Consider the following 25,619-nt stretch of genomic DNA (forward strand, 5'->3'; position numbering starts at 1 on the left):
ATATCATGCCTAAATAGATACCACAATGAAACACCCCGATTATTAAAGAGGAGCTTCAGTAAATACTACCACTTTTTATTTGTAGGGTGCAGTATTACAGTTCATAACTGGTGTTAAACTTCATCTAACTATGTAAATACTATGTTATTTAATCAATAATAGCATTGGTATTATTGATTAATCCAGAGGCAGCTGGAAACCCTTAGAAAACTACTGCTTGGCTTTTTTATGTAAGTTTAGTAATAATGGCCTTGTCTATTCATTTTTTCCCCCCAGGAAATATAGATTATGTGATTCTTTGTGAAATATTATTTTACATGTTTTAAATGAAACATTTGTTGTTGATAAGCACCATTAAGTTATTTCAGACTCATAGCAACTCTGGATAGGGTTTGTGAAGAGCGGCTGATGGGTTTGAATCAGCCAGTCCTTATCACACATCACCTACACAGCCATGTCATTCCCTTCCACACTGGCCAAGCTGAAAAGAAACTACCGTAGTATTTACAATAGGACTGATCCAAAGGTAGTTAAAAAGACACAAAAACATGTTGACTTACTTACTGAAGAAGCAATTCAGTAATTCAATAACAATGAACATAGCCATTTATTTTACTCAGAAATGGGAGAAGTATGCACTTTAAATCTGCCAAATATTCTTACATACACATTGATATTCCAGTAGATGACAATTTGTTCTCTGGAAAAATAAAAATCTTGAACCTGTAGAGAGTGTGGCAAAATCCATGGTGTAAACGTTCCCACTATAGCAATTTCAATCTATCAGCAAGACAACATCACTACATAACATTTTCACTTTATACAATTATATATAGTATCATACATGTATAAGGAGCCGTGATGGTGCAGCAGGTTAGGCACTAGGCTGTTGACTGAAGGTCAGTGGCTTCAATCTACCAGCAACTCTGGAAGAAAGACGAGGCAGTCTGTTTCTGTAAAGAATTACAGCCTTGGAAATCCTATGGAGCAGTTCTGTCCTATATATAAGGTGGCTAAATCTGAATCAACTCAGCAGCAGTGGTGGGTAGAATATTACATAGCATTTTCATCATACATGTTCAGTCATATAAGCAACGTAAAGAGCACAGGTAATGTATCAAATAATTAGAAAGTGATGAGTTTTGAATATTACCTTTGTTTTTTTAACATAATTTAATTGTATGGCTATATAACTTACTTCTTGAAAAATTAGCAATCAGCACTTATAAGTCAGTAGAAGTTGACTCTAGCATATCAATGCATATGGATTTGTTTATATGAACTTAATTTGTTTATATGAACAATTGTTGTTAAGTGCCAGTGAGTCAGTTCTGACTCACAGTGGCCTTGTGTCAAGTTTCCAAGAAAGGCTGATGGGTTTGAACTGCCGACCTTGTTGTTAGTAGTCCAGTGCTTTTCTACAGCATCACAGCAGGACTCCGTATTTACATATATATGTATATAATTATGCATTGTTATAAAGACAGTAATAGTATTTACTGTGAGAAAAATGAACATATACCCTAATAGTTACTAAGGTTTCATATTTTTCCCCTTACAACCATGGTGGGCTCCAATATGCAAAGCAAGCATACTCCAAATATGTTATATTTGCATACTAATAAGAGACCTACAAACAGCAGAGACTCCATACATGTTTAACGCTATTGTCAATTGTTTTAAGCCTCAGATTTCACTGTGAATGTGGGCATACATAAATATTATTTATTATAGTTACCATTTTGATGTCTCATCTGGAATATTACAAACATACACTCTAGATATTTTAACACATTACTTTGAAATGAGATTTCCCTCAGTAAAAATTTTCTGATGAGTTTTACTTTTTCTTGAAAGCTTTGGTTTTAACCAAGTGTCAATTATCTGAAATACAAATAAGTCATTTCTTAGTAATCTGTGCCATTCTTTGGGTTTCTCTAATGTCATTTTGTAAACCATAAAACAAATCTGACAGTGGACATTCAGGACATAGAGACAGCTTTCATCCTGGTGTGAATTCTCTGATGTTTAGTTAGTACTGACCTCTGGCTAAAGGTTTTCCCACACTCATTACACTCATAGGGTTTCTCCCCTGTGTGGGTTCTTTGATGTTTCGTGAGAGCTGATTTTTCACAGAAGGTTTTCCCACACTCATTACATTTATAGGGTTTCTCCCCTGTGTGAGTTCTTTGATGTACAATAAGGTTTGACTTTACACAAAAAGATTTCCCACAGTCATTACATATAAAGGGCTTTTCACCTGTATGTGTTCTCTGGTGTACAGTTAGAGCTGACCTGTGGCAGAAGGATTTCCCACATGCATTACATTCATAGGGTTTCTCCCCTGTATGTGTTCTTTGATGTTCAGTAAGGTTTGACTTCACACAGAATGTTTTGCCACATTGCTTACATTCATAGGGCTTTTCTCCTGTATGGGTTCGCTGATGGTTGGTAAGATGTGGCTTCTGGCAAAATGATTTTCCACATTCAGTACATTCATAGGGTTTCTCTCCTGTATGTGTTCTCTGATGCTGAGTGAGATTAGACTTCTCCCAGAATGTTTTCCCACATTCGCCACATTCGAAGGTTTTTTCTCTTGAGTGAGCTCTTCGAATTTGCATAAGATGTGATTTCTTGCTGAAATTATTCACATTTTTATTGTATTCATAGGATTTTCCCTCCAATTGTATTATCTGATGTTTAAAGAAGGTTGACTTCTCCCAATTTTTGTCATTTATTTTATATTCATGGTGAATCTTTCTTGTGTAATAAGCTCCATGATGAATAATGAAAGTTGAATTGTCACACAAGATTTCCCCATAATTATTATACTCATAAGGACTCACCTCTGTAAGTGCTCTCTGATGTCCAAATTTTAAATCCATATAGAAGAGCTTCCCACAAAAACTACATTCATATGGCTCCACTTCCAAATGAGTTCTCTGAGATATATTGAGTTTTAAACTTTGGATGAAGGCTTTCCCACATTCATTATACTTAGAGAGTGTCTCTCCAATCTGAGCTCTCTTATTTGTAAAAGCTACCTCCTCATGGAAATCTTTCTCATTTTCTTTATACTCAAAAGATTGGTCAAAAATTGGTTGGGTAAGATCATTGCTTTGACTGTAGGTATTCCTTTTTTGATTACAAGATTTCTCTCCAGCAGGAATTTTCTTACGTGTAATATCTAGGAACAATTTCTCACATACATTAAACTCATCAGGTTTCTTTCCTGAAGAACTTTTTTTACTAACAATTAGACCTGAAAAATTTTTCAAACTCATTTCACATGAGTCACATATTCTGTAAGTACTGTTTCTTGAAGGAACAGGGTCTGTACTCAGGTTAAAAGTTTTTACTGTTCTATTACTATTCTCTTTACTGAATGTTTTATTGTTGGTGAATATAAGTTGCCAAAAATGTTCATCTTGCTTTTCCTGGCTTCTCTCTATCAGGTCATCAGCTTTCCAGTTCTCTGTAAATGAGAGGGGGAAAAAAAAAAATCATATTTATTAATCTTAATATACTTTTAATGGAATTGAAATTTTATACAAATGTAATATTATAGTTGACTCTTATTTCAGGCTAAGTTTCCTGATGTGAATTGAATACAAGTATATATTTCCTCTACTTCCCTAGTTTGAGTTAAAAAAAAAAAAAAGGAATGAAAAAGAAGCAAAAAGGTAAGTATTGGACTTCAAATCACCAGGTTGGCAGTTCAAACAACAAAGTAATTATTAAAATACAAGATTTAATAAGGAGCCCTAGAGGCTCTGTAGGATAACCACGGGACTGCTAGCAGAATTGATAGATTTAGAGATCATCTCAAGAACAGATCTGATGTGTTAGACACTAATGGCTGAAGACTAGATGGCTTGTGGGATGACATCAAGAACACCTAGTAGAAGAAAGCAAAAGGTCATTAAGAAGACAAGAAAGTAGGAAAAGATCAAAATGGATACCAGATGAGTTTCTACTAAAGCAAATGGAAGAAATGAGGAGGTAAAAGAATGAAACATAAAATTTCAAAGGGCAGTTTGAGAAGACAAAGTCAAGTATTATAATGAAATGTGCAAAGACCTGGAGTTAGAAAACCAAAATGGAAGGACAAGTTCAACAGCTCTCAAGCTTAAGGAACTGAAGAAAAAATTCAAGGCTAGAGTTGCAATACTGCAATATTGAAGAATGGAATGATGTAGATACCGAAAAAAAAAAAAAAAAAAAAAAAAACCCACAGAAGTACAGAGTCTCTATACCCGAAAGAAATAGTCAGTGTTCGACTATTTCGAAATAGCATCTGATCAAGAGCCAATGGTGCTGAAGGAAGAAGTCCAAGATGTTCTGAAGGCATTGGCAAAGAACAGGCTCCAAGAACTGATGGAATACAAATTGAAATCTTTCAACAAAGTGATGCAGTACTGGAGGCACTCAACTCATCTATGCCAAGAAATTTGGAAGACAGCCACCTGGCCAACTGATTGGAAGAAATCCATATTTGTGCTCATTTCAAAAGAGGTGGCACTACTGAATGCAGCAATCACCAGACAATATCATTAATATCACATACAACTAAAACTCTGATAAGAATAATTAAAAAATGAATGCAACAGTATATCAACAAAGAACTGCCGGAGGCTCAAGCTAGATGCAGACGAGGACATGAAATGAGGGACATCATTGCTTATGTCAGATGGATCTTGGTTGAAAACAGAGAATACCAGAAATAAACCTGTGCTTTACTGTCTATGAAAAGGCTTTAGACTGTGTGGATCATGACAAGCTATGGATAACACTGTGAAGAATGGGATTCCAAAGCACTTTATTGTACAGTGTATTTATTTTTATTAGGGAAACCATTTCTGACTCATAGCAACCTTTCTCCCACAGAGTGGCTGGTGGGCCTGAACTGCAGATATTGTGGTTCACAGTACAGTGCTTACCTTATGGAGCCACGGCACTCCCATATATCTGATGTTGTTACATGCCTTTAAGTCAGTTCCGACTCATAGCAACTCAGTATAGGGTTTCTGAAAAGTGGCTGGTAAGCTTGAACCACTGACCTTGTGGTTCAAACTGACCTTCCAGTCCAGTGCATTAGCACACAGTGCCAAAACTTGATAAGGGTCTAATATTCAAAATATATACTTCTACAACATAAAACAAAAAGACCAAAAATTTGATCAAAAACTGAATAACCTGAATAGACATTTCATCAGAGATTCAAAAAGCCAATCCAAAACCCAAATCCAAATTCACTACCATCGAGTTGATTTCAACTCAGTGACTATAAAGCAGAGTATAACTGCCCCATACAGTTTCCAAGACTGTAAAATCTTTACAAAAGCAGACTGCCATATATTTTTTTTCCACAGAGCAGTTGATGGGTTCAAATCCCTAACTTCTCAATTAGCAGCTGAGTTCCTAACCACAGCATTATCATGGCTCTTTCATATAGTCAGTAAGTACATAAAAAGATGCTTAAGGTCATTAGCCCTTGTTGTGAAAGTTGCTGAGTAAATTCCAACTCATAGTGACCCTATAGGGTAGATCAGAATTGCCCCATGGTGTTTCCTAGGCTGTAATATTTACAGGAGCAGATCACTAGATTGTTTCTCCAGCAAAGTGGCTGCTAGTGTAGAACCACCAACCTTTAGGTTAGCAGCTAAGTGTTTAACCACTGGTCCATTAAGGCTCTTTTAAAAATACAAATCAAACCCACCAAATTTGATTTCATTAGAAAAACAGTGGTACTTTTTATTTTTTAAAGGAAAAACAGTTAAGTTTCATAGAAACCAGAACTCTAATTTACTGCTGGTGAAAATGTACAATGGTAGAGCATCTATAAAAAACAATTTCACAGCTCCTCAAAAAGATGAACAAAGAATTAATTACTATATGCCCCAGCTAGTCTACCAGTAAGTACTGCCACTGACTGAACTGTGTTCCTACAAAACGTGTGTCACCTTCATTGAGTCACGATTTTCCGTAGTTTGGCAGTCCTGTAAGGATGTAGTGTGGCAGTTATGTGATGATCCCCAAGAATGGGACCTGATGTGATAAAACCAAAAAGAGGATTAAGAGTGGGCCGTAGCAGAGATGATGACGTGGAGCGATGGAGCAGCTGGAGACTTTAGATCCAGAAAGGGAGAGCGACTGTGTGCTGAAGACCCAGGGGATATGGGGGAAAGGATTGCAGGGTATACCCTTTGGTTGACTAATGATGCATGGAGGGGATTGTAACCATGGCAATGAGATGATATACGATAGAATGAATGTAAAATTAATGTTCTCCCATGTAAACTATCACATAATTCACAATAAAACATTTAAGAAAAAAAAAAAAAGTGGGTCACAATACCTTTAATCTCACCACGACACGGATCTGATATCTTTTATCTTACAAGAGATCACAGGAGAGAAACGAGCAAACAAGGACCTACTACCCCCAAGAAAGAAAGAGCTGAGAGTGAAATGTGTCCTTTGGATGTAGGGTCCCTGTACTGTGATGTGTCCAGGTGGAGGGAAAGAATAATGCCAAGATCTTTAAGGAATGTTGAGCCTACAGATGCTGAGAGGAGACAAGGACCTTTCTCCAGAGCTGGTGCTCTAAATTCAGACTTCTGGTATATCTGTTATAGCTGTATACTTTATAACAGTATTTTTGCCCTCTGTTCTATTATAAACATGGATATATTTACAGCACATACAAGTACGTTTGTAGAAATGCCACTGCCAAACCTATACATGGCCATGAGTTTACCTTGCCTATCAATGTTTGCTATTTCTAATAATGCAGGATTTTGTATGCAACAGTATTTATCTTTGTTACCTGTAACTCTTGTGTACCTCTCAATGTCTTCTTTTCTTTAGTGACATTGTGTAGATAACTTCCTTATTGAATGCTGCCTTTCTTTTCACCCAAACAAGGTCAGTTTTAACTGCAAGGTTGGTGGCTCAAACTCACCAGTCACTCCTTAGAAACCCTATATAGGGTTGCTATGGGTTGGAACTGACTTGATGGCACTTAACAACAATGATCTATTTTGTGATTTTCTTTACCTTCCTCTCACACACCTAGGTAACCATCAAAGAGTTTTTCTTTGTGTAAAATTTTCTTTGATTTTCTAATAGTGGACTCATACAATATACGTCCTTTTGTGACTGACTGATTTCACTCAGCATAATGTCCTTCAAATTCATCCAAGTTATGAGGTATTTCACGGAGTCTACGTTATTCTTTAATGTTTTATAGTATTCCATTGTGGATATGTACCATCGTTTTGTTAATCCTCTCACTGTTGATGGGCACTTAGGTCGTTTCCATCTCTTGATATTGTCAACAGTGCTGCAATGAACATGGATGTACATATATCAGTCTGCGTCTGGGCTCGTATTTCCTAGTAGTGGGAATGCCAGATCAAATGGTATTTCTATTTCCAAATTTTTAAACCATTCTGTATCCTTTTCTGTTCTAAAGACTACCTGTTAGTTTATATAGCAGCATCTCATAGTTTCTTTTGTTTCTCTGGTTAGATTTATTCCGAAGTATTTCATCCTCTGGGCAGCTATTGTAAATGGTATTGCTTTCCTAATTTCCTTTTCAGGCTGTCATTATTAGTATAGAGGAATCCAATTGACTTTTGTATGTTGATCTTGTAACCTGCTTTTTCTGAATCTTCCAATGAGTTCTAGTAGTTTTTTTGCTGAGTCTTTGGGGTTTTGTATATATAGGATCATATCATATGCAAAAAGTTTTACTCTTTGCCGATTTGTTGTTGTGAGGTGCCATATCAAGTCGGTACCGACTCATAGCGACCCTATGCACAACAGAATGAAACAATGCCCGGTCCTGAGCCAACCTCACTATTGTTGCTATGCTTGAGCCCATTGATATTGCCACTTTGCCAATCCATCTCGGTGGGGGTCTTCCTTATTCTCTGACCCTCCACCTTACCAAACATGATATCCTTCTCCAGTGACTGATCCCTCCTGACAGTATGTTCCAAGTATGAGAGACAAAGTCTGGCCATCCTGGATTCCAAGGAGTACTCTGGCTGTACTTCATTCAACAGAGACCTATTTGTTCTTTTGGCAGCCCATGGTACTTTCAATAGTTTCCTCCAACACAAGAACTCAAATGCATCAATTTTTCTACGGTCTTCCTTAGATGCTTTCACATGCATATGAGGTTAATGAAATTACCATGGCTTGAGTCAGGTGCACCTTAGTCCTCAAACTGACATCATTGCTCTTCAACACTTTAGAAAGGTCTTGTGCAGCAGATTTGCCTAATGCAATATGGTGTTTGATTTCTTGACTGCTGTTTCCATAAGTGTTAATGGTTGATTTGAGTAAAATGACATCTTTTGACAATTACAATCTTTTCTCCACTGACATGTTGTTCACTGGTCCAGTGGTGCGGATTTTTGTTTTCTTTACACCGTGATGAAATTCATGTAGAAGGCTGTGGTCTTTAATCTCCATCAGTAAGTATTTTAAGTCCTCTTCACTTTCAGCAAGCAAGGTTGTATCACCTGCACATCGCAGGTTATTAATGAGTCTTCCTTCAATCCTGATGCTATTTTCTTCATATAACCCAGCTTCTTGGATTATTTGCTCAGCATACAGGTTGAATAAGTATGGTGAAAGAATACAACCCTGTCACACACCTTTCCTAATTAAAAACCATTTGGTGTTCCCTGATCTGTTCAAACAACTGCCTCTTGGTCTATGTACAGGTTCCTCATGAGCACAATTTGGATGCCTTTAATTTCCCTATCTTGCCTTATAGCTCTAGCTAAGACTTCCAACACAATATTGAATAGGAGCAGTAATAAAGGGCATCCTTGTCTAGTTCCTGCTCACAAAGGGAAGGCTTTCAGTTTCTCGTCATTGAGAATGATGTTGGCTATTGGTTTTGTGTATATGCTCTTAATTCTGTAGAGGTATTTCCCTTCAATTTCTACTTTGTTGAGTGTTTTTTTTTTTTAATCAGGAATGGATGTTGGATTTAGTCAAATGCCTTTTCTGCATCAATTGATATGATCATATGGTTCTTTTCCTTTTTAAAAATTTATATGGTGGATTACATTGATTGTTTTTTAATATTGAACCATCCTTGCATCCCTGATATAAATCCCACTTAGTAATGATTGTTTGTTTTTGTTTTGATGTCTTGTTCAGTGCTGTTGGCTAAGATTTTGTTGAGAATTTTTGCATACATGTTCACGAGAGATGTTGGTCTACAATTTTCCTTCTTAGTGATGTCCTTCCCTGGTTTTGGTATGAGAGTCATGCTTGTTTCATAAAATGTATTAGGAAGTTTTCCATCCTTTTCTAGATTCTGATACAATTTGAGTAGAATTGGTGATAGCTCTTTCCTGAATGTTTGGTGAAACTCACCAGTGAAGTCATCTGGACCTGGATTTTTTTGGTTGGGAGTTCTTTGATGGCCTGATCAATTTCTTCTTTTGTTATCAGTCTGTTCAAGTTTTCTATTTCACTCTGCATAAGTTTAGGTAGATCGTGTTTTCTAAAAATGTATCTATCTCCTCTAGAGTTTCAAGTTTGTTGGAGTACAATTCTTCATAGTATTGTTATTACCCTTTTTATTTCTATTGGTTCTGTTGTGACATCACCCATGTGGTTTCTTATGCATGTTATTTGTGTCTTTTCCCATTTTTCTTTTGTTAGGTTTGCCAATGGTTTGTCAATTTTATTAATCCTTTAGAAGAACCAGCTTCCTGTCCTATTGATTCCTTCTATAGTTTTTCTGTTTTCTATCTTGTTTCTGTTCTAATCTTAGTTATTTCTTTTCTTCTGGTGACTGTAGTTTTACTTTGATGGTCTGTTTCTAGTTGTTGATGTGCTAATGTGTTGATTTTGGCTCTTCTTTTTGGATGTGTGCATTTATTACAAAAAATTGTCCTCTCAGTACTGCTTTTGCCATATTCCAAAGATTCTGGCATGTTGTGTTTTCATTCTCATTTGTTTCTAGGAACTTTGTGAATTCATGTTTAATTTCTTCTACTACCCGGATGCTTTAAAGCACGGTGCTACTCAGTTTCCATGTATTAACTTGATTTCTTTGGTCTTCCTATTGTTGATTTCTAATTTGATAGCATTGTGGTCTGAGAAGATGCTTGGTAGTATTTTGACATTTATAAATTTATGGTCTCTTCTGGAGGATGTTCCATGTGCACTGGTAAAGAATGTGTATTGTGCTGTTGTTGGGTTGAATGCTCTGTACACATCTATGAGGTCAAGTTGGTTGATTGTGTTTAGTTCCTCTGTCTTTTTTGAGTTTCTTTCTGGTTCTATCCATTTTCGAAAGTGGTGTATTAAAATCTCCCACTAACATTGTAGATTTGCCTATTTCTTTCTCCAAATCTATTAGGGTTTGCTTTATATATTTTTTGGCTTTTTCATTGGGAGCTATATATTTATTACGGTTATGCCACCTTGTTCAATTGACCCTTTAATCATGAGATAATGCCCTTCTTTATCTCTTATGTTGTATTTCCCTTATAGTTAATTTTATCAAAGATTAACTGCTTGTTTTTTATTGCAATTGTTGTTGTCTAGTGCCGTCGAGTCATTGGCATGTATTTTTCCATCCTTTAACTTTTAATCTGTTTTTGTCTTTTTTTTTGTAAGGTGTGTTTCTTGCAGATAGCATATTGAAGGATCTTGTTTTCTTATGCATTCTGCCACTCTCTCTTAACTGGTGTATTTATACCTGTTAGTTTATGTACAGGTTCCTCATGAGTACAATCAAGTGCTCTGGAATTCCCATTCTTCATAATGTTATCTACAGTTTGTATAGTCAATAAAGCACAGGCAAACATCTTTTTGGTATTTTCTTCTTTCAGCCAAGATCCATCTGAGATCAGTTGTGATATGCTTTGTTCCATGTCCTCTGAATCTGGTTTAAATTTCCAGCAGTTCTTATGTACTGCTGGAACCATTTTGGAATTATCTTTAGCTAAATTTTACTGGCATGTGATATTAATGATACTGTTATATGATTTTCACATTCTGTTGGATCACCTTTTTTTTTGGAATGGAACAAATATGTATCTCTTCCAGTCAGCTGGCCAGGTAACTGTCTTCCAAATTTCTTGGCATAGGTACGTTGAGTATCTACGGCACTGCAAGGATTTGTTGAAACATTGCAACCAGTATTCCATCATTGCCTGGAACATTTTTTTCACCAACACCTTCAATGCAATAATTGTCAATGAGTATTGAGGGCAGGAGAGAGAAGAATGGGGGAGTTTTGGCTTAGGGGCAGAGAGTTTATGTTAATGGTAGCAGAATGATTAAGAATCGACAGTGTGATTAGTTGTATAACTTTAAGGCAACCTATGTTGCTGAATTATACATGTAGAAATTGTTGAACCTGTGTATGTTTTGCTGTGTATTTCCAAAATAAAAATACACACATAGATAACAATTTAAGGTACAAGAGAATATGAGGTTTAATATGAATTAAGGAGAGCAGAAATAAAGAAATTGAGACATTGGGTAAAACAGGACCATAGGGAAACAAAACAAAAAACCGTTTCCATCAGTTGGCTCTGACTCATGGCAACATCAAGGATGTCTGAGCAGAATTGTTTTCCCTACGCCGATTTTTCTATGTACATGGCCTGTCTTTATTCTGAGAAGCTTTTGGGTGGACCCAAATCACCAACTTTTGATTAGCAGCCATGCACCACCCAAGAACCCAATCAATTTTTACTATCATTTACTAATAAAGAGCATACTTACTGATGATGAACAGAGATCACAGCCTTAAGTATGGGTTGCACCTCAATGTAAAGAAAACAAAAATTCTCACAACTAAACCAATAAATAGCCTCATGATTGAAGATGTTGGAAGAGTTCATTTTGCTTGGTTGTATCCACTATCAACACTCAAGGAAGCACCACTCAAGCAATCAAATGAAGCATTGCACTAGGCAAATTTGCTGCATAAGAACTCTTTAAAATGTTAAAGGTTAAGGTGTCACTTTGAAGACTAAGGTGTGCCTGACCCAAGCCATTGTATTTTCAAAAACATCATATGCATGTGAAAGTTGGACAGTGAATGAGGAACCCATAGAAGAAATGATGCATTTGAGCTGTGGTGTTAATAATACTATGGACTACCAGAGAACAACAAATCTGTGATGGAAGAAGTACAACCGGAATGCTTCTTAGAAGTCAGGATGTCAAGACTTTGTCTCTCAGACTTTGGACATATTATTATCAGGAAGAACCAGACCCTGGACAGACACATTATCCTTGGCTGAGCAAAAATGAGGAAGACCTCCCAGTGACATGAATTAGTACAATGGCAGCGTCAATGGGCTCAAACATGACAACAATTGTGAGGAAGGCACAGAACCAGGCAGTGCTTTACTCTGCTGTCACGGAGTTGGAACCAACTCAACAGCACTTAATAATAATGATAAAGAGCAATTATAGGTTATTTTGTCAGACTCGTGAAAGATACAATGGAAACTTCAGGTAAAAAATGAGAACAAAAACTCTTTAAGAACTGATCTAACAAGGAAGGAAAAACAGAATAATGCCATTTTGGTTTTGACTGATGAGTTACAGAAGATGGCTTAGAAAGAAAAGTTAACAGCAGGAGTATGAAGAGACCCGTAAAAGAAGATCATAGGTTTGAAAGATTTAATGACCTTTTGTGGTAGCAGTAAAATGGCAGAATATTCCTTATTGACTCTTGGGACGATGGGCTCTCCAGTAGCTCAAGAGGCATGCTTTCCTCAAGTTTCCTCTAATGAAAATGGCTTTTATCTGTCATCGAAGTGTGGTATCATCCTAGGACTTCTTTCTCACCTACATAGAACCACTCTCTAGAAAAGTGATCAGCAAACTACAATTATAAAGCAAATAGCCTTAGAGCTTGTAACAGTCTTTACATTTTTAAAGGGAAGGAATAGGAGCAGAGACAAGAGACAAAGAAGAACAAGGTAAAGAGAAAGAAGAAACAGCAGAAGCAGCCCTAAGTAGAGCACATGGGCTCACTGAGCTTAAATATTTACTATCTGGTTTTCTACAGAAGTTTGCCAACCTCTGATCTAGTAGATCTCACCTAGCTTTTAACATTATCTGAAGTTAAGCCTTTCAAAGGCATACGTTTGGTTCTGACCTCAACTATGTATTCCATACTTGAATACCCAACTGCCTATTCAATACATAGAGTAAGGTCTGATGATTATCTCAAACTTTGCATGTACAAAATTACATTTTTATGAATTCTCCTATAATCTTTTCCCTAATTTTCTCCATCTTAGTAAATGGAACCCTAATTTACCCAGCTGCTTGAGACAAAAATTCTTGAAAACATGCTTGATTCTCTTTTCCTCACATTCTATATCCAGACTAAAAGCAAATCCTCTTGACTCCATCTTCAAGATACAAATACAATAACAAAACCACAAGTAAGTCAATCAAAAACTGGGCAAAGGACAAGAATAGACAGGTCACCAAAGAAGCTATTCAAATAACTTAAGTACTCAAATAACTTAATAAATTATTCTATATGCCAAAAGGCATGTAAAGAGAATCAGTTAATTAGCCATCAGCAAAATGCAAATAAAAACCACAATGAGATATAATTTCACTTCCACTAGGATGGCACATGTACTGTTGCAGCTGTTTTTAAATTACCTTAGCAAACTTTTAATTGCATGTGGTATTAATGATATTGCCCGAGTAGCTCCACATTCTTCCGTTGGGTAACCTCTCTTTGGAATTAGCACAAATATGGATCTCTTCCAATCAGTTGGTCAGGTGGCTGTCTTCCAAATTTTTTGGCATAGATAAGTGAGTGCCTCCAGTGCTGCATCACTTTGCTGAAAGACTTTAATTTATATTCCATCAATTCCCAGTGTCTTGTTCTTTGCCAATGCCTTTAGTGCATGTTGAACAAGATCTTCCTTTAGTACCATTAGTTCTTGATCATATGCTATCTCTTGAAATAGTTGAACACTGACCATTTCTTTTTGGTACAGTGACTCTGTGTATTCCTTCCATCTTCTTTTGATGCTTTTTGCATCACTCAATATCTTGCCCAAAGAACCCTTTAGTATTTTAAGTCGGGACTTGAATTTTTCCTCAGTTCTTTCAGTTTGAGAAATGCTGAGCATGTTCTTTCCTTTTGGTTTTCTAATTCCAAATTTTTGCACATTTCATTATAATATTTGGTTTTTCTTCTTGAGTGGCCCTTTGAAGTTTTCTATTTAGTTCTTTTACCTCAATTCTTTCATTCGCCTTAGCATCTGTACACTGGAGAGCAAGTTTCAGAGTCTCTTCTGACATCTACTTTGGTTGTTTCTTTCTTTCTTGCCTTCTTACTGACTTTTTGCTTTCTTCCTATATGATGTTCTTGATGTCTTCCCACAACTCGCCTGGTTTTCAGTCATTAGTGTCTAATGCATCAAATCTGTTTAAGAGATATCTCTAAATTCAGGTGGGGTATGTTCAAGGTCACATTTTAGCTCTCGTGATCTTGTTTTAATTTTCTTCAGTTTCAGCCTGAACTTGCGTATGATCAATTGATGGGTTCCACAGTCTGCCTCTGGCATTGTTTAGGCTGATATGGAGTGTTTCCACAATCTCTTTCCAAAGATATAGTAAAAAAAAATTTGGTTTCCGTGTATTCCATCTGGTGAAGTCCATGTGTAAAATCATCTTTTCTGTTGTTTAAAAAACAGTATTTTTTGTTGTTTAAAAAAGGGAGCTACCAGAGGTCCACAAAGGATTCAAATAAAGACGTGGGATGAGGGATTATCATATGGATCTTGGGTAAAAGCAGAGAATACCAGAAGGATGCTTACCTGTACTTTACTGACTATGCAAAGGTTTTTGACTGTGTGGAACATGACAAGCTATGGACAACATTGCAGAGAATGAGTATTCCGGAACCTTAATTGTGCTCATGAGGAACATAGACCAAGAGGCAGACGTTTGAACAGAAAAAGGGGACACTGAGTGGTTTAAAATCAGGAAAGATGTGTGTCAGGGTTGTATATTTTTTCACCATACTTACTCAATCTGTATGCTGAGCAAATCATCTGAGAAGTCTGACTACATGAAAAGCGTGGCAGCAAGAATGGAGGAAGACTCATTAACAACCTGTGATACATAGGTGGCTACACTCTTGCTTGATAAAAGCAAAGAGGACTTAAAGTACTTAACTGCTGAAGGTCAGAGACCACAGCCTCTGGAATGGGTTGCATCTTAATGCAAAGAAAACAAAAATCCTCAAGTGGGAGCAGTAAATAACATCATGAAAAATGAAGTACAGATTGAAGTTTTCAAAGGTTTCATTTTACTTGGATCTCCATTAACACTCAAGGAAGCAGTAATCAAGAAATCAAATGATATATTGAATTAGGCAAATCTGCTACACAAGATATCTTTATAAAGTGTTCAAGAGCAAAGATATCAGTTTGAAGACTGAAGTGCACCCAACTCCTGGTATTTTCAATACCCTCACACGCATGTGAAAGTTGGACAATGAATAAAGAAGACTGTAGAAGAATTGTTCCATGTGAGTTATGGTGGTCGAGAATAATATTAAGGGTACCATGGACTGCCAGTAGAACAAAGAAATCTGTGTTGTAAGAAATACAGCCAAAATGTTCCTTAGAATCCAGGATGGCCAGACATTGTCTCTCATACTTCAGACAGAGTGACTGGTCCCTGGTGAAGGACATCATGCCTGGTAAAGTGGAGGGTCAACTTTTAAGAAGGAGACCTCCATCAAGATGGACTGGCACAGTGGCAGCAACAATGGGCTCAAGCATAGAAGCAACTGTGTGGATGGTGCAGAACTGGGCGATGCTTAGTTCTGTTGTATGTAGGGTTGCTATGGGTTGTAAGTGACTCAACGGCACCTAACGACAACACTGGTATAGTAGTGGGTTACGAGTTGAGCTGCTAACCACAAGGTGAACAGTGTGACTGTACCAGCCACTCCTCAGGAGAAAGATGAGGCTTATTGCTCCTGTAAAGATTTATAGCATCAGAGACCCTACACAGAGTCACTATGAGTCAGAACCAACTCCATGGCACACAACCACCACCACCAGGATGACAGATTTAAAAAAAAAAAAAAAAAATGAAAGTAACAATTGTTGAAGGGGATGTGGAGAAACTGTAACCCTCATCCATAGGTGGTGGTTGTTGGTGGTTAAGTGCCATGGAGTCAGTTCCGACTCATAGAGACTCTGTATAGGGCTTCCAAGGAGCAGCTGGTGGTGTGAACCACCTACCTTGTGGTTGAAACTGACTTTGCAGTCCAGTGCTTTATCCCACAGTGCCACATCAGGACTCCATCCATATGTGGTAGAAATACAAAATTGTAGTCATTGTAGAAAAGGCTGGCGGTTCCTCAAAAAACTTAAGACATAGAGTTGCTGTATGACCATCAATTCCCCTCCTAGATTTTTGCATCTAACTCTATGGATCCAACAGAAGTGACAGAAAATAGACTTATGCTCATTGCAGCATTATAGGTAACACCCTGGTTATAAATAAAATCCATTCCTGTGTCTTTAAGAATGTGTAGGCAAGACAGACCAGTTGGATACAGTTCTTATTTAGTGTAAGAGAAGCAGTCCTTGTGGCACTTAAGCAGTTTAAACCCACAGGAGAAAGATGAGGCTGTCTGCTCTCATAAAGATTTACAGTCCCAGAAACCCTATATAAGGTTGCTCTGAGTTGGAATCAACTCAATGGCAGTGGGTTTGATTTTGGTTAGTGTAAGAAAAGGCTTGAAGCCTTTTCAATTATCTAAAAGCTGCACATGTGGCAAGTGAAGGTGACTGTGATGAATTTGTTGCCAGTAGGGGGTTGGTTCAGTCATTTTGAAGTGACAGAAAATTTACGTTACATTGAAGGGCAAGTATAAGTTGTTAGCAAGCCAGGTGTTCATAACTTGGATGTTCATATCCGTAGACTGTCTGTATTCAAAATAGCAAAAAGACACAAACAACCTATGTGCTCATCAGTGGATGAATGGATAAATGAAATATGTATGCACATACATACTCATACATATAATAAAGCACAAAGGGGGCACAGGTAGCGATACTTCTTAGACAGACATGACTAAACACTTCATATTATGGATTCCTGGGTTTGGAGGATGAGGACCATGGTCTCGTGGGATGTTCTGGACAACTGGAATAATGTTGTTATTGTTAGGTGCCATAGAGTCAGTACCAACTCATAGTGATCCTAGGCACTACAGAACAAAACACTGCATGGTCCTGGGTTAACCGCACAACTGTTGTTATGCTTGAGCCCATTGATGCTGCCACTATGCCAAACCATCTCGCTGGGGGGGTTTTCCTCTTTTTCTTGGACCCTCTACCTTACCAAACATGATATCCCTCTACAGTGACTGGACCCTCCTGAAAATATGTCCCAAGTATGACAGAGGAAATCTGGCCATCCTGGCCCTCAAGGAACACTCTGGCTGGACTTCTTCCAACACAGATCTGTTTGTTCTTTTGGCTGTCCATGGCACTTTCAATATTCTCCTCCAACACCATAACTCAAAAGCATCAATTCTTCATTGTCCAGCTTTTGCACACATATGAGGCTACAGAAAATACCATGGCTTGGGTCAGGTGCACCTTTAAAAAGGTCTTGAGCAGCAGATTTGCTTAATGTAACATGCCGTTTGATTTCTTGGCTGCTGCTTCCATGAGTGTTGATGGATGATCCAAGAAAAATGAAGTCTTTGGCAACTTCAATCTTTTCTCCATTGATAAGAATTTTGTTTATTGGTCCAGTGGTGAGGATTTTTGTTTTCTTTACATAGAGATGCACTCCGTGCCGAAGGATACCGCCTTTGATCTTCATCAGTAAGTATTTTAGTCCTCTTCACTTACAGCAAGCAGGGTTGTATCATCTGCATATCATCAGTTGTTAATGAGTCTTCCTCCAATCCTGATGCCACCTTTTTCTTCATATAACCCATCTTTTTGGATTATCTGCTCAGCATATAGATTGAATAAATATGGCGAAAGAATACAACCCTATCACAAACCTTTCTTAATTTTAAACCATTCAAGTCTTCTGTGTTCTGTTCGAACAACTGCCTCTTGGTCTATGTACAGGTTCCTCATAAGCACAATTAAGTGTTCAGGAATACTCATATTTCGCTATGCTGTCCATAGCTTGTCATGATCCATACAATTGAAAGCCTTTGCAGTCAATAAAGCACAGGTAATCATCTTTCTGATAGTCTCTGCTTTCAGCAAGATACATTGGACATCAGCAATGATATCTCTTGTTCCACGGCCTCTTCTGAATCTGGCTTGAACCTCTGAAAGTTCTCTGTCAATGTATGCTTGCAGCCGTTTCTGTATTACCTGTGGTAAAACTTTACTTGCATGGGATATCATAGAGATTGTCCGACGATTTCCACATTCCGTTGGGTCACCTCTCTTTGGAATGGGCACAAATACAGATCTCTTCCAATCAGTTGGCCAGATACTTGTCTTTCAAATTTCTTGGCATAGATGAGTGAACGCCTCCAGTGCTGCCTCACTTTGTTGAAAGATTTCAATTGGTATTCCTTCAATTCCCGGTGTCTTTTTCTTTGCCAATTCCTTCAATGGACCTTGTACTTCCTCCTTCAGTGTCATTGGCTTTTGATCATATGCTACCTCTTGAAATGGCTGAACATTGACAATTTACTTTTGGTAGTGACTCTGTGTATTCCTTCCATATTCTTTTTGTGCTTTGTGTATCATTCAGTAATTTTCCAGAGAATCCTTTGTCGTACTGTGGTGGCTTTTGAGTTGCTGTGATCCTGGAAGCTATGCCATGGGTATTTTAAATACCAGCAGGGTCATCCACGGTGGAAAGGTTTCAGATGAGCTTCCAAATGAAGACAGACTAGGAAGAAGGAGAGATGAACTATTTCCAAATATTTAGTCACTGAAAACCTTTTGAATAGCACAGAAACTGGCATAATACAGTTCCTAAAGTTATGTTCTCCATAGTCATTTGGTAAGTAATGTCTGTAGTCTTTAAAGCCTGTGAGAAACCATCCAAGATAAAAACTACAAATCTTTACTCATCCAGAGTAAAAAAACTGGAAACAAAAGAGTCAAAGCAGAAACTCGGCTACAGGACAAACAGTTTACATGAGCACAGCCTCTTCTACCCTGAGGCCACAAGGACTGATGGTATCTGGCTACAATGTCCAACTATTCTAATCAGGGTCACTAGAGACAGACCCTGATAGAATTCTGAAAGGAAAATGTGAAATAGAATCTCAAATTCTTAGAAACAAAACAAAACAGACCTACTGGACTGGTTGAGACTGGAGGACTCCTCAAGACTACTGTCCTATGATACTTTTCAAACATTGAACTGAAACTAACTCCTGTGGCCAACAAGTAGCTATATAACAAATATGCCCAAAAAACAATGACTATTATCCACCAGGACTGGACTCCTTTAAAAAATTACCTATATGAGACCAAACAGTCAACAGTTACTTTACAATAAAGATAAGAATGTAAGGTGACAGGAAAATCACATGAACAGAAATGGAGCAACCAGAACAAAAGTAATAAGGACGTCCACACATTGTGAAGAATGTAACCAGTGTCACTAAACAACTTGTGTAGAAATTGTAGAATATGAACTTAAACTGCTGGGTAAATCTTCACTCAAAATGTACTTATTACCTCCAGGAAAGCCTTAGTGACCCCAATCTCTTCTCAGGCATATTTAATAGTCTCCTAATTGGCATTTCTTCTTTGTTCACATCTAACCACCACACATCGCCCACAGCACAATCACTACAGACTCAGAGAGCCTTTAAAACTGTAGACTATATCTGATTTACATTGATGCACAAGGAACCAAAGGTTTCCCACAAAACTGAAAATTAGTGTATCTAGTAGCGTAGTGGTTACGAATCGGGCTGCGAACCTTAAGGTCAGCGGTTCGAAACTACCAGCTGCTCCGCGGGAGAAAGATGAGGCTTTCTACTCCCGTAAAGATTTACACCCTCGGAAACCCTGTACAGGGTCGCTATGGGTCGGAACCGACTCGACGGCACTTAACAACAACAAATCATTATACTTGATACTCATTAGGACATCATCTCCTACCAATCTCTCCCCCACCCATCTACTTCCATCCACAGGAGCCTCCTTGCCATACTTCAAACACTCAATACTCTAGTATATAAAAGGTTCAGTAATTGCTGTTCCCTCTACCTAGAACATTCAGAATGCACATAATCCAGTCTCAATTTACTAAAGTCTCAGCTCTAATTCTGACCTCATCTGACGGCTTTCTCTGATCTTCCTGCCAAAACAGAACAGGCCATCTTCTCCATACTCTTTCTCCTGCTTTAACTTTTTTTTCATAGTACTTATCAACCACCCAACATAGTTTGTGTGTGCATATGCATGAATGTGCTGTTATCTTCACTGTAATATGTGAGGGGCTTTAAGAAGCTTGTGGAAAAATTCCATTATCTTTTAACTCCATGTACTTTTTGAATCCTTCTTATGTACTCTTACAATAACACGGAAATTATTTATTTATCGAAACATTACTGGGTCAAAATTAAGTATTCATTGTATGTTTATGGAATGAATTTTATTATTAAACTATATTAGTAAATACCAGCAAGCCAAATGTACCTAGAAAGAATGGAGGAAAGGTAAACAATTTTAAAAGCTAGAAAAAGAGAAACAAACCAAGAAAAGATATCTAAAATGAAGCAGACTAGGTTTCGATTATGGGTATAGGCAAATTTTGCTAATATTTCAAAGAAAAAAGGAATGTATTTATGAGTGAAAATGATATATGGAGTGATTTAGATACCTAAATGATGTGAGTCAGGTGTGCTTGGTTACTTCCAAAAGTCTCTGGCTCATAAAAGAAATTTCTAAAAGATACTCCAAATGTGGCAAACCCCGAAACCAGTGAACTAACAAGATCTAATACCCTTTGCCTTTCATCTGCCTACAAACTCACTAACTCACCTGGGTGCTGCAGGCTTGAGAATCCCTCCCCTAATACCCAGGGCTCTTCTCCTTGCTCTATCTTGAAGATCACCTCTGGCTTAGTACCACAATGCCCTGTTAAGAGAAAATAATACAGGCATGGGTTAAACACCTTGGTTCAGGGAGTTTACAAAAACTGATGGGGAATAAAGAGCTGCTCAAAGAAAGTGCTCAACTAAACCAATTGTTGGGGAGGTAAGAAAACAGCATTTTTTATGGTGACAAAAGGTTAATTCAGAATCTGGAATCTCAAGCTTCAAATCAGAAAATTCAACTGGGAGCTCACATGTTTCAGCAACTAAGAAATGAATGCTACTGATAGTTACCAAGCCAAAACCAAATCCACTATCAATGACTCAATTCCGACTCACAGGTATCCTACAGGGCAAAGCAGAACTGCCCCAGAGGGTTTCAGAGGCTGCACATCTTTAAGGAAACAGACTGCCTCATCTTCCTCCCACTAAGCAGCTGATGGGTTTGACTTGTGGACCTTGTAGTTAGCAGCCCAGTGCTAACGTAACCCACTTATACCACCAGAGCTCCTACTGATAGTTACACTGGGGGGTAGGGGTTGGAAAGGGGGGGCTCCTTACCTACTGAGACAATGTTGCTGTAATTTTCCAGGATCACATCTCTGTAGAGTATCTTTTGAGCTGGGTCCAGCAGATACCATTCTTCCTGGGTGAAGTCCACACAGACATCCTTGAATGACACTTGTTCCTGTAACAGCATATACCTTTTCTATATAAAATGGTCAGAACCAGATGATAGGTTAAAGATTTAACAGAACTGGGAGTCTGGGGAGCACGATCGTAGGATAAGCATTAAGGTCTGAGCCCAACAGCTGCTCCGCAGGAGAAAAGATGAGGCTCTCTGTTCCCACAAAGTTTTTTTTTTTTTTTTTTTTTTTAATGATGTGGTAGTTTTCATGGGAGAACATTAGCTTTACATTCCTCCTATTGTATATTGTTTCACTGCTTTGGTTACAATACCCTCCATGCATCATCAACCAACCAAAGGGTATGTACACTACAAGCCTGCCCCTCCCGGGTCATCAGCACACAGCCCCTCTCACTCTCTGTGTCTAAAGTCCCCAACTGCTCCATCTTTCCACGTCATCGTCTCTGCCTCCATCTCAGGCATCACTGCTTTCCTGGGTAGGGTCCCGCTCTCTGCTCTTCTCCGTTGATGATCCTAGGGACCTCTGCTCCTAGACTGGAAAGTTAATCACTCCCTTCCTTTCTATAAAATGTCTACCTTTACATTTCCAACCCTCACAAGCAGTCCTGATAACAATTATTCACTATTGTATCACAAGAGACCCATCCACATTTCATCAGCCCCGCCTAGACAGACTGTATACTACTCAGTGGAGAGTCTACCTTCCTTCACGCCCTTTGAATCTAGGTTCCCTCTTGAAAGCTTGTAAGCCAGTCACTTCTTGCCTCTGTAGCCCCCTCACTTTAGGTAGCCAATGTCCAAGTTGTCCATCCCTGTCTACTCTGTGTATGGAGGGGGTGGGAATGATCCTTTCTGTATGGATTTGTTCCCTCTTTTGAGCTACTGCATCCATAGGTGTAGGTCAAGTTCATCAAATTGTATCCGATTACGCTTTTTTCCTCTTCTTTTTTCTCTTCTGGTCGAGCTCTGATCATCCAGTCATTGAAACCAGGTCAAGTGGGTATTATCTGCAAGTGTGGGTGTTCTTGTGCATATGCCCTCTCTTCTTATCAGCTGGACGCTTCACTCGCCACTCTAGTCCTCTCTGGCTATGTCACTGATTCTATGTTCCCACAAAGTTTTACAGCCTTGGAAACCCTATAAATGGTTGCTGAGAGTCAGAACTTAACAACAATAAATCTGAGCATTTGCTGGAAAATGCTGTATAGGCTGCCTACTATATACCTTGATTTCTTTTTATATTTTGTAGGATAACACAAAATATACTGCACAAATTAGGTTTCTATTAAGGGCTTACAATGGTCCTAGTTGTTGGGAATACTATTAAGAAAAACAAACAAGCTACCTGTTCCCAATGTAGTAAAATAAGAGTTGCAGTTGCTAGCAACCTGTATAAAGAAGACTAGAGTTACAGAAAGGCTAGTCCTGGTTTGTACTATAAAGCTAATTTTTATTAAGAAAGCAAGCATTTTAGGTATTAGAATGAATGAGATCTAAATGAATATGAAGCAGGTCCTGACCAAGCTCAGTTCAGGACTGAATTTAAGTGACTAGCCATTTTATCTATCCACCAAAAAAAAAAACCACACACAAAAAAACGGATGACTCCTTGCTCCTGAAAAAGGTCAGTTCCTAGAGCCTCTACATGTTTATTTTTAAAGCACAATGCCTGGCATCCATAAAGGATTTCTCAGGATGTGAAGAGATCTTGTTGTTGTTAAGTGCTGCAAGTTGTTTCCAACTCTTAGCTAATCTGTACAGGTTTCTGAGGTGTGGCTGGTGGGTTTGAACTGCCGACCTTATGGTTAGCAGTCCAGAGAATAACCTACAGCACCACACCAGTGTATAGACCAAGAAAATAAGTTGTTGTTAAGTGCCTTCAAGTTGATTCCAACTTACAGTGACACTGTATAGGGTTTCCAAAGAGCAGGAGGTAGGACTGAACAGCCTAAATTCTGGTTACTAGTTCAATGCTTACCCTACAGCACCACCCCAGGACAATAGAAAACAGATCCATACATGATGCGGAGTCCTGGTGTGACGCTGTGGGCTAATGTGCCAGACTGCAAAGCCGTTTGAACTACAAGGTCGGCAGTTCAAGCTCACCGGCTGCTCCTTGGAAACCCTATACAGGGTCATTATGGGTCGGAACTGACTCAAAGGCACATCACAACAACAACAAGGAAAACCAGTTAATAGCACTATTATTCAAATTTACACATCAAGCAAATTTACACACCAAGTCAGTGATGATGAAATTGAAGAATTCCACCAAATTCTTCAGTCTGTAGCCAAGCATGTAACCAAGATGTATTGATAATAACTGGTGACTGGAATGCAAACTCTGGAAACAATAAGGCAAGGCCAGTAGTTGGAAAAAATGGTCTTGGTGATAGAAACAATGCTGGAAATCTCATGGCAGAATTTTGCAAGACCAATGATTTATTCATTGGAAATACCTTATTTAAACAACATAAAAGATGACTATACACATGGGCTGACATCAAGAATATCATACAGGAATGCTTTCTGCATCTTTTAATAAATAACATTATGATAAATGGAGAAAAGATTGAAGCTGTCAAAGACTTCGTTTTGCTTGGAATCACTATCAACACCCAAGGAAGTAGCTGTTAGGAAATAAAACAACATATTGCATTAGTTAAATCTGCTGCACAAGACCTCTTTTTAAGTGTTCAAGCGCAAAGACGTCAGTTTGGGCACCTGACCCAAACCAGACTTTATTCAATAGCCTCATATGCATATGAAAGTTGGTAAATGTATAATGAAGACCATAGAAGAACTGATGCATTTGAGTTATGGTGTTGGAAAAGAATACTGAAAGTACCATGGATTGCCAGAAGAGCAAATAAATCTGTGTTAGAAGAAGTACAGCCAGAATGCTCTTTAGTAGCCAGTATGATGAGACTTTGGACATACGATCAGGAGGGACCAGACCCTGGAGAAGGACATCAGGCTTGGTAAAGTAAAAAGGCAGTGAAAAAGAGGAATTCCCCCAGTGAGCTGGACTGGTGCAGTGCAGCAGTAGTGGGCTCAAGTGGACCAATGACAGTGAGGACAGCACATGGCAGGACAGTGTTTCCTTCTGTTGTGCACAGGGTCGCTATGAGTCAGAACCAACTCTTTGGCAACTAACAACAACAAACACAACCATGAATTCAAAATCATATTGGACAAAAAAAACCCACACCAAAACAACAATATAAAATGGACATGCAAGTAACCAAAGACTGCCAAATACATATGGCAAAATTGATAGAAATTAAAGGAGAAATAGAAAAATTTATAATCATAGATACAGATTTTAACCTTTTTTTATATCAATACTGGGAAGTTCAAGCATGCAGAAGATCTATGAGGATATACATGACCTGAGAAGCAGCGCTACAATCAACTTGATCTGAGTTTACATAATATTTTACTCAAGTAGAATATTTTATTTAAGTTCAAATGGCACATCCACACCAAGGTAGACCACGTTCTGGGCCACAGAACATACTTACAAAGTCAAAACAATAGAAATCATAAAAAATGCATTCTCAAAATGTAGTGGAATAGAAATAAACAAGCAAGAGATAGCTGGAAACCCTCAGAATATTTGGAAATTAAACAATCTACTTAATAAAATAACCTATAGGTTAATGAATCTCAGGAACAAATATTTTAAATGAAATGAAAATGAAACTGACACTTATCAAAATTTGTAATCAGAAAGTTTATAGCATTAAATGTACTTATTATAAAAGAAAGATTTAAATTTAGTAACATATGTTCTCATACAGCAAACTAGAGGGATGGTGAAGCAAATCTGACCTAATGCAAAGAAAAGAAAAGGAACAGTAAAAAAATAAA

General features: G+C 38.0%; 1 protein-coding gene across 1 annotated transcript; it reads right to left on the reverse strand.

Annotated features, from left to right (window-relative positions):
* Positions 1 to 1,900: 1,900 nt before the first annotated feature.
* On the reverse strand, positions 1,901 to 24,196 carry ZNF248 (zinc finger protein 248). Its single transcript, XM_006876143.1, has 5 exons — positions 24,182 to 24,196; positions 21,659 to 21,785; positions 21,045 to 21,140; positions 20,392 to 20,396; positions 1,901 to 3,473 (listed from the first exon to the last, which is right to left on the reverse strand). Exons 1-5 carry the CDS (start codon positions 24,194 to 24,196, stop codon positions 1,983 to 1,985), a joined length of 1,734 nt encoding a protein of 577 aa, XP_006876205.1. The 3' UTR covers positions 1,901 to 1,982.
* Between the last annotated feature and the right edge of the window lie 1,423 nt (positions 24,197 to 25,619).

This window comes from Chrysochloris asiatica, unplaced genomic scaffold (genome assembly GCF_000296735.1).
Source record: "Chrysochloris asiatica unplaced genomic scaffold, ChrAsi1.0 scaffold00356, whole genome shotgun sequence".
Classification (NCBI taxonomy): domain Eukaryota; kingdom Metazoa; phylum Chordata; class Mammalia; order Afrosoricida; family Chrysochloridae; genus Chrysochloris; species Chrysochloris asiatica.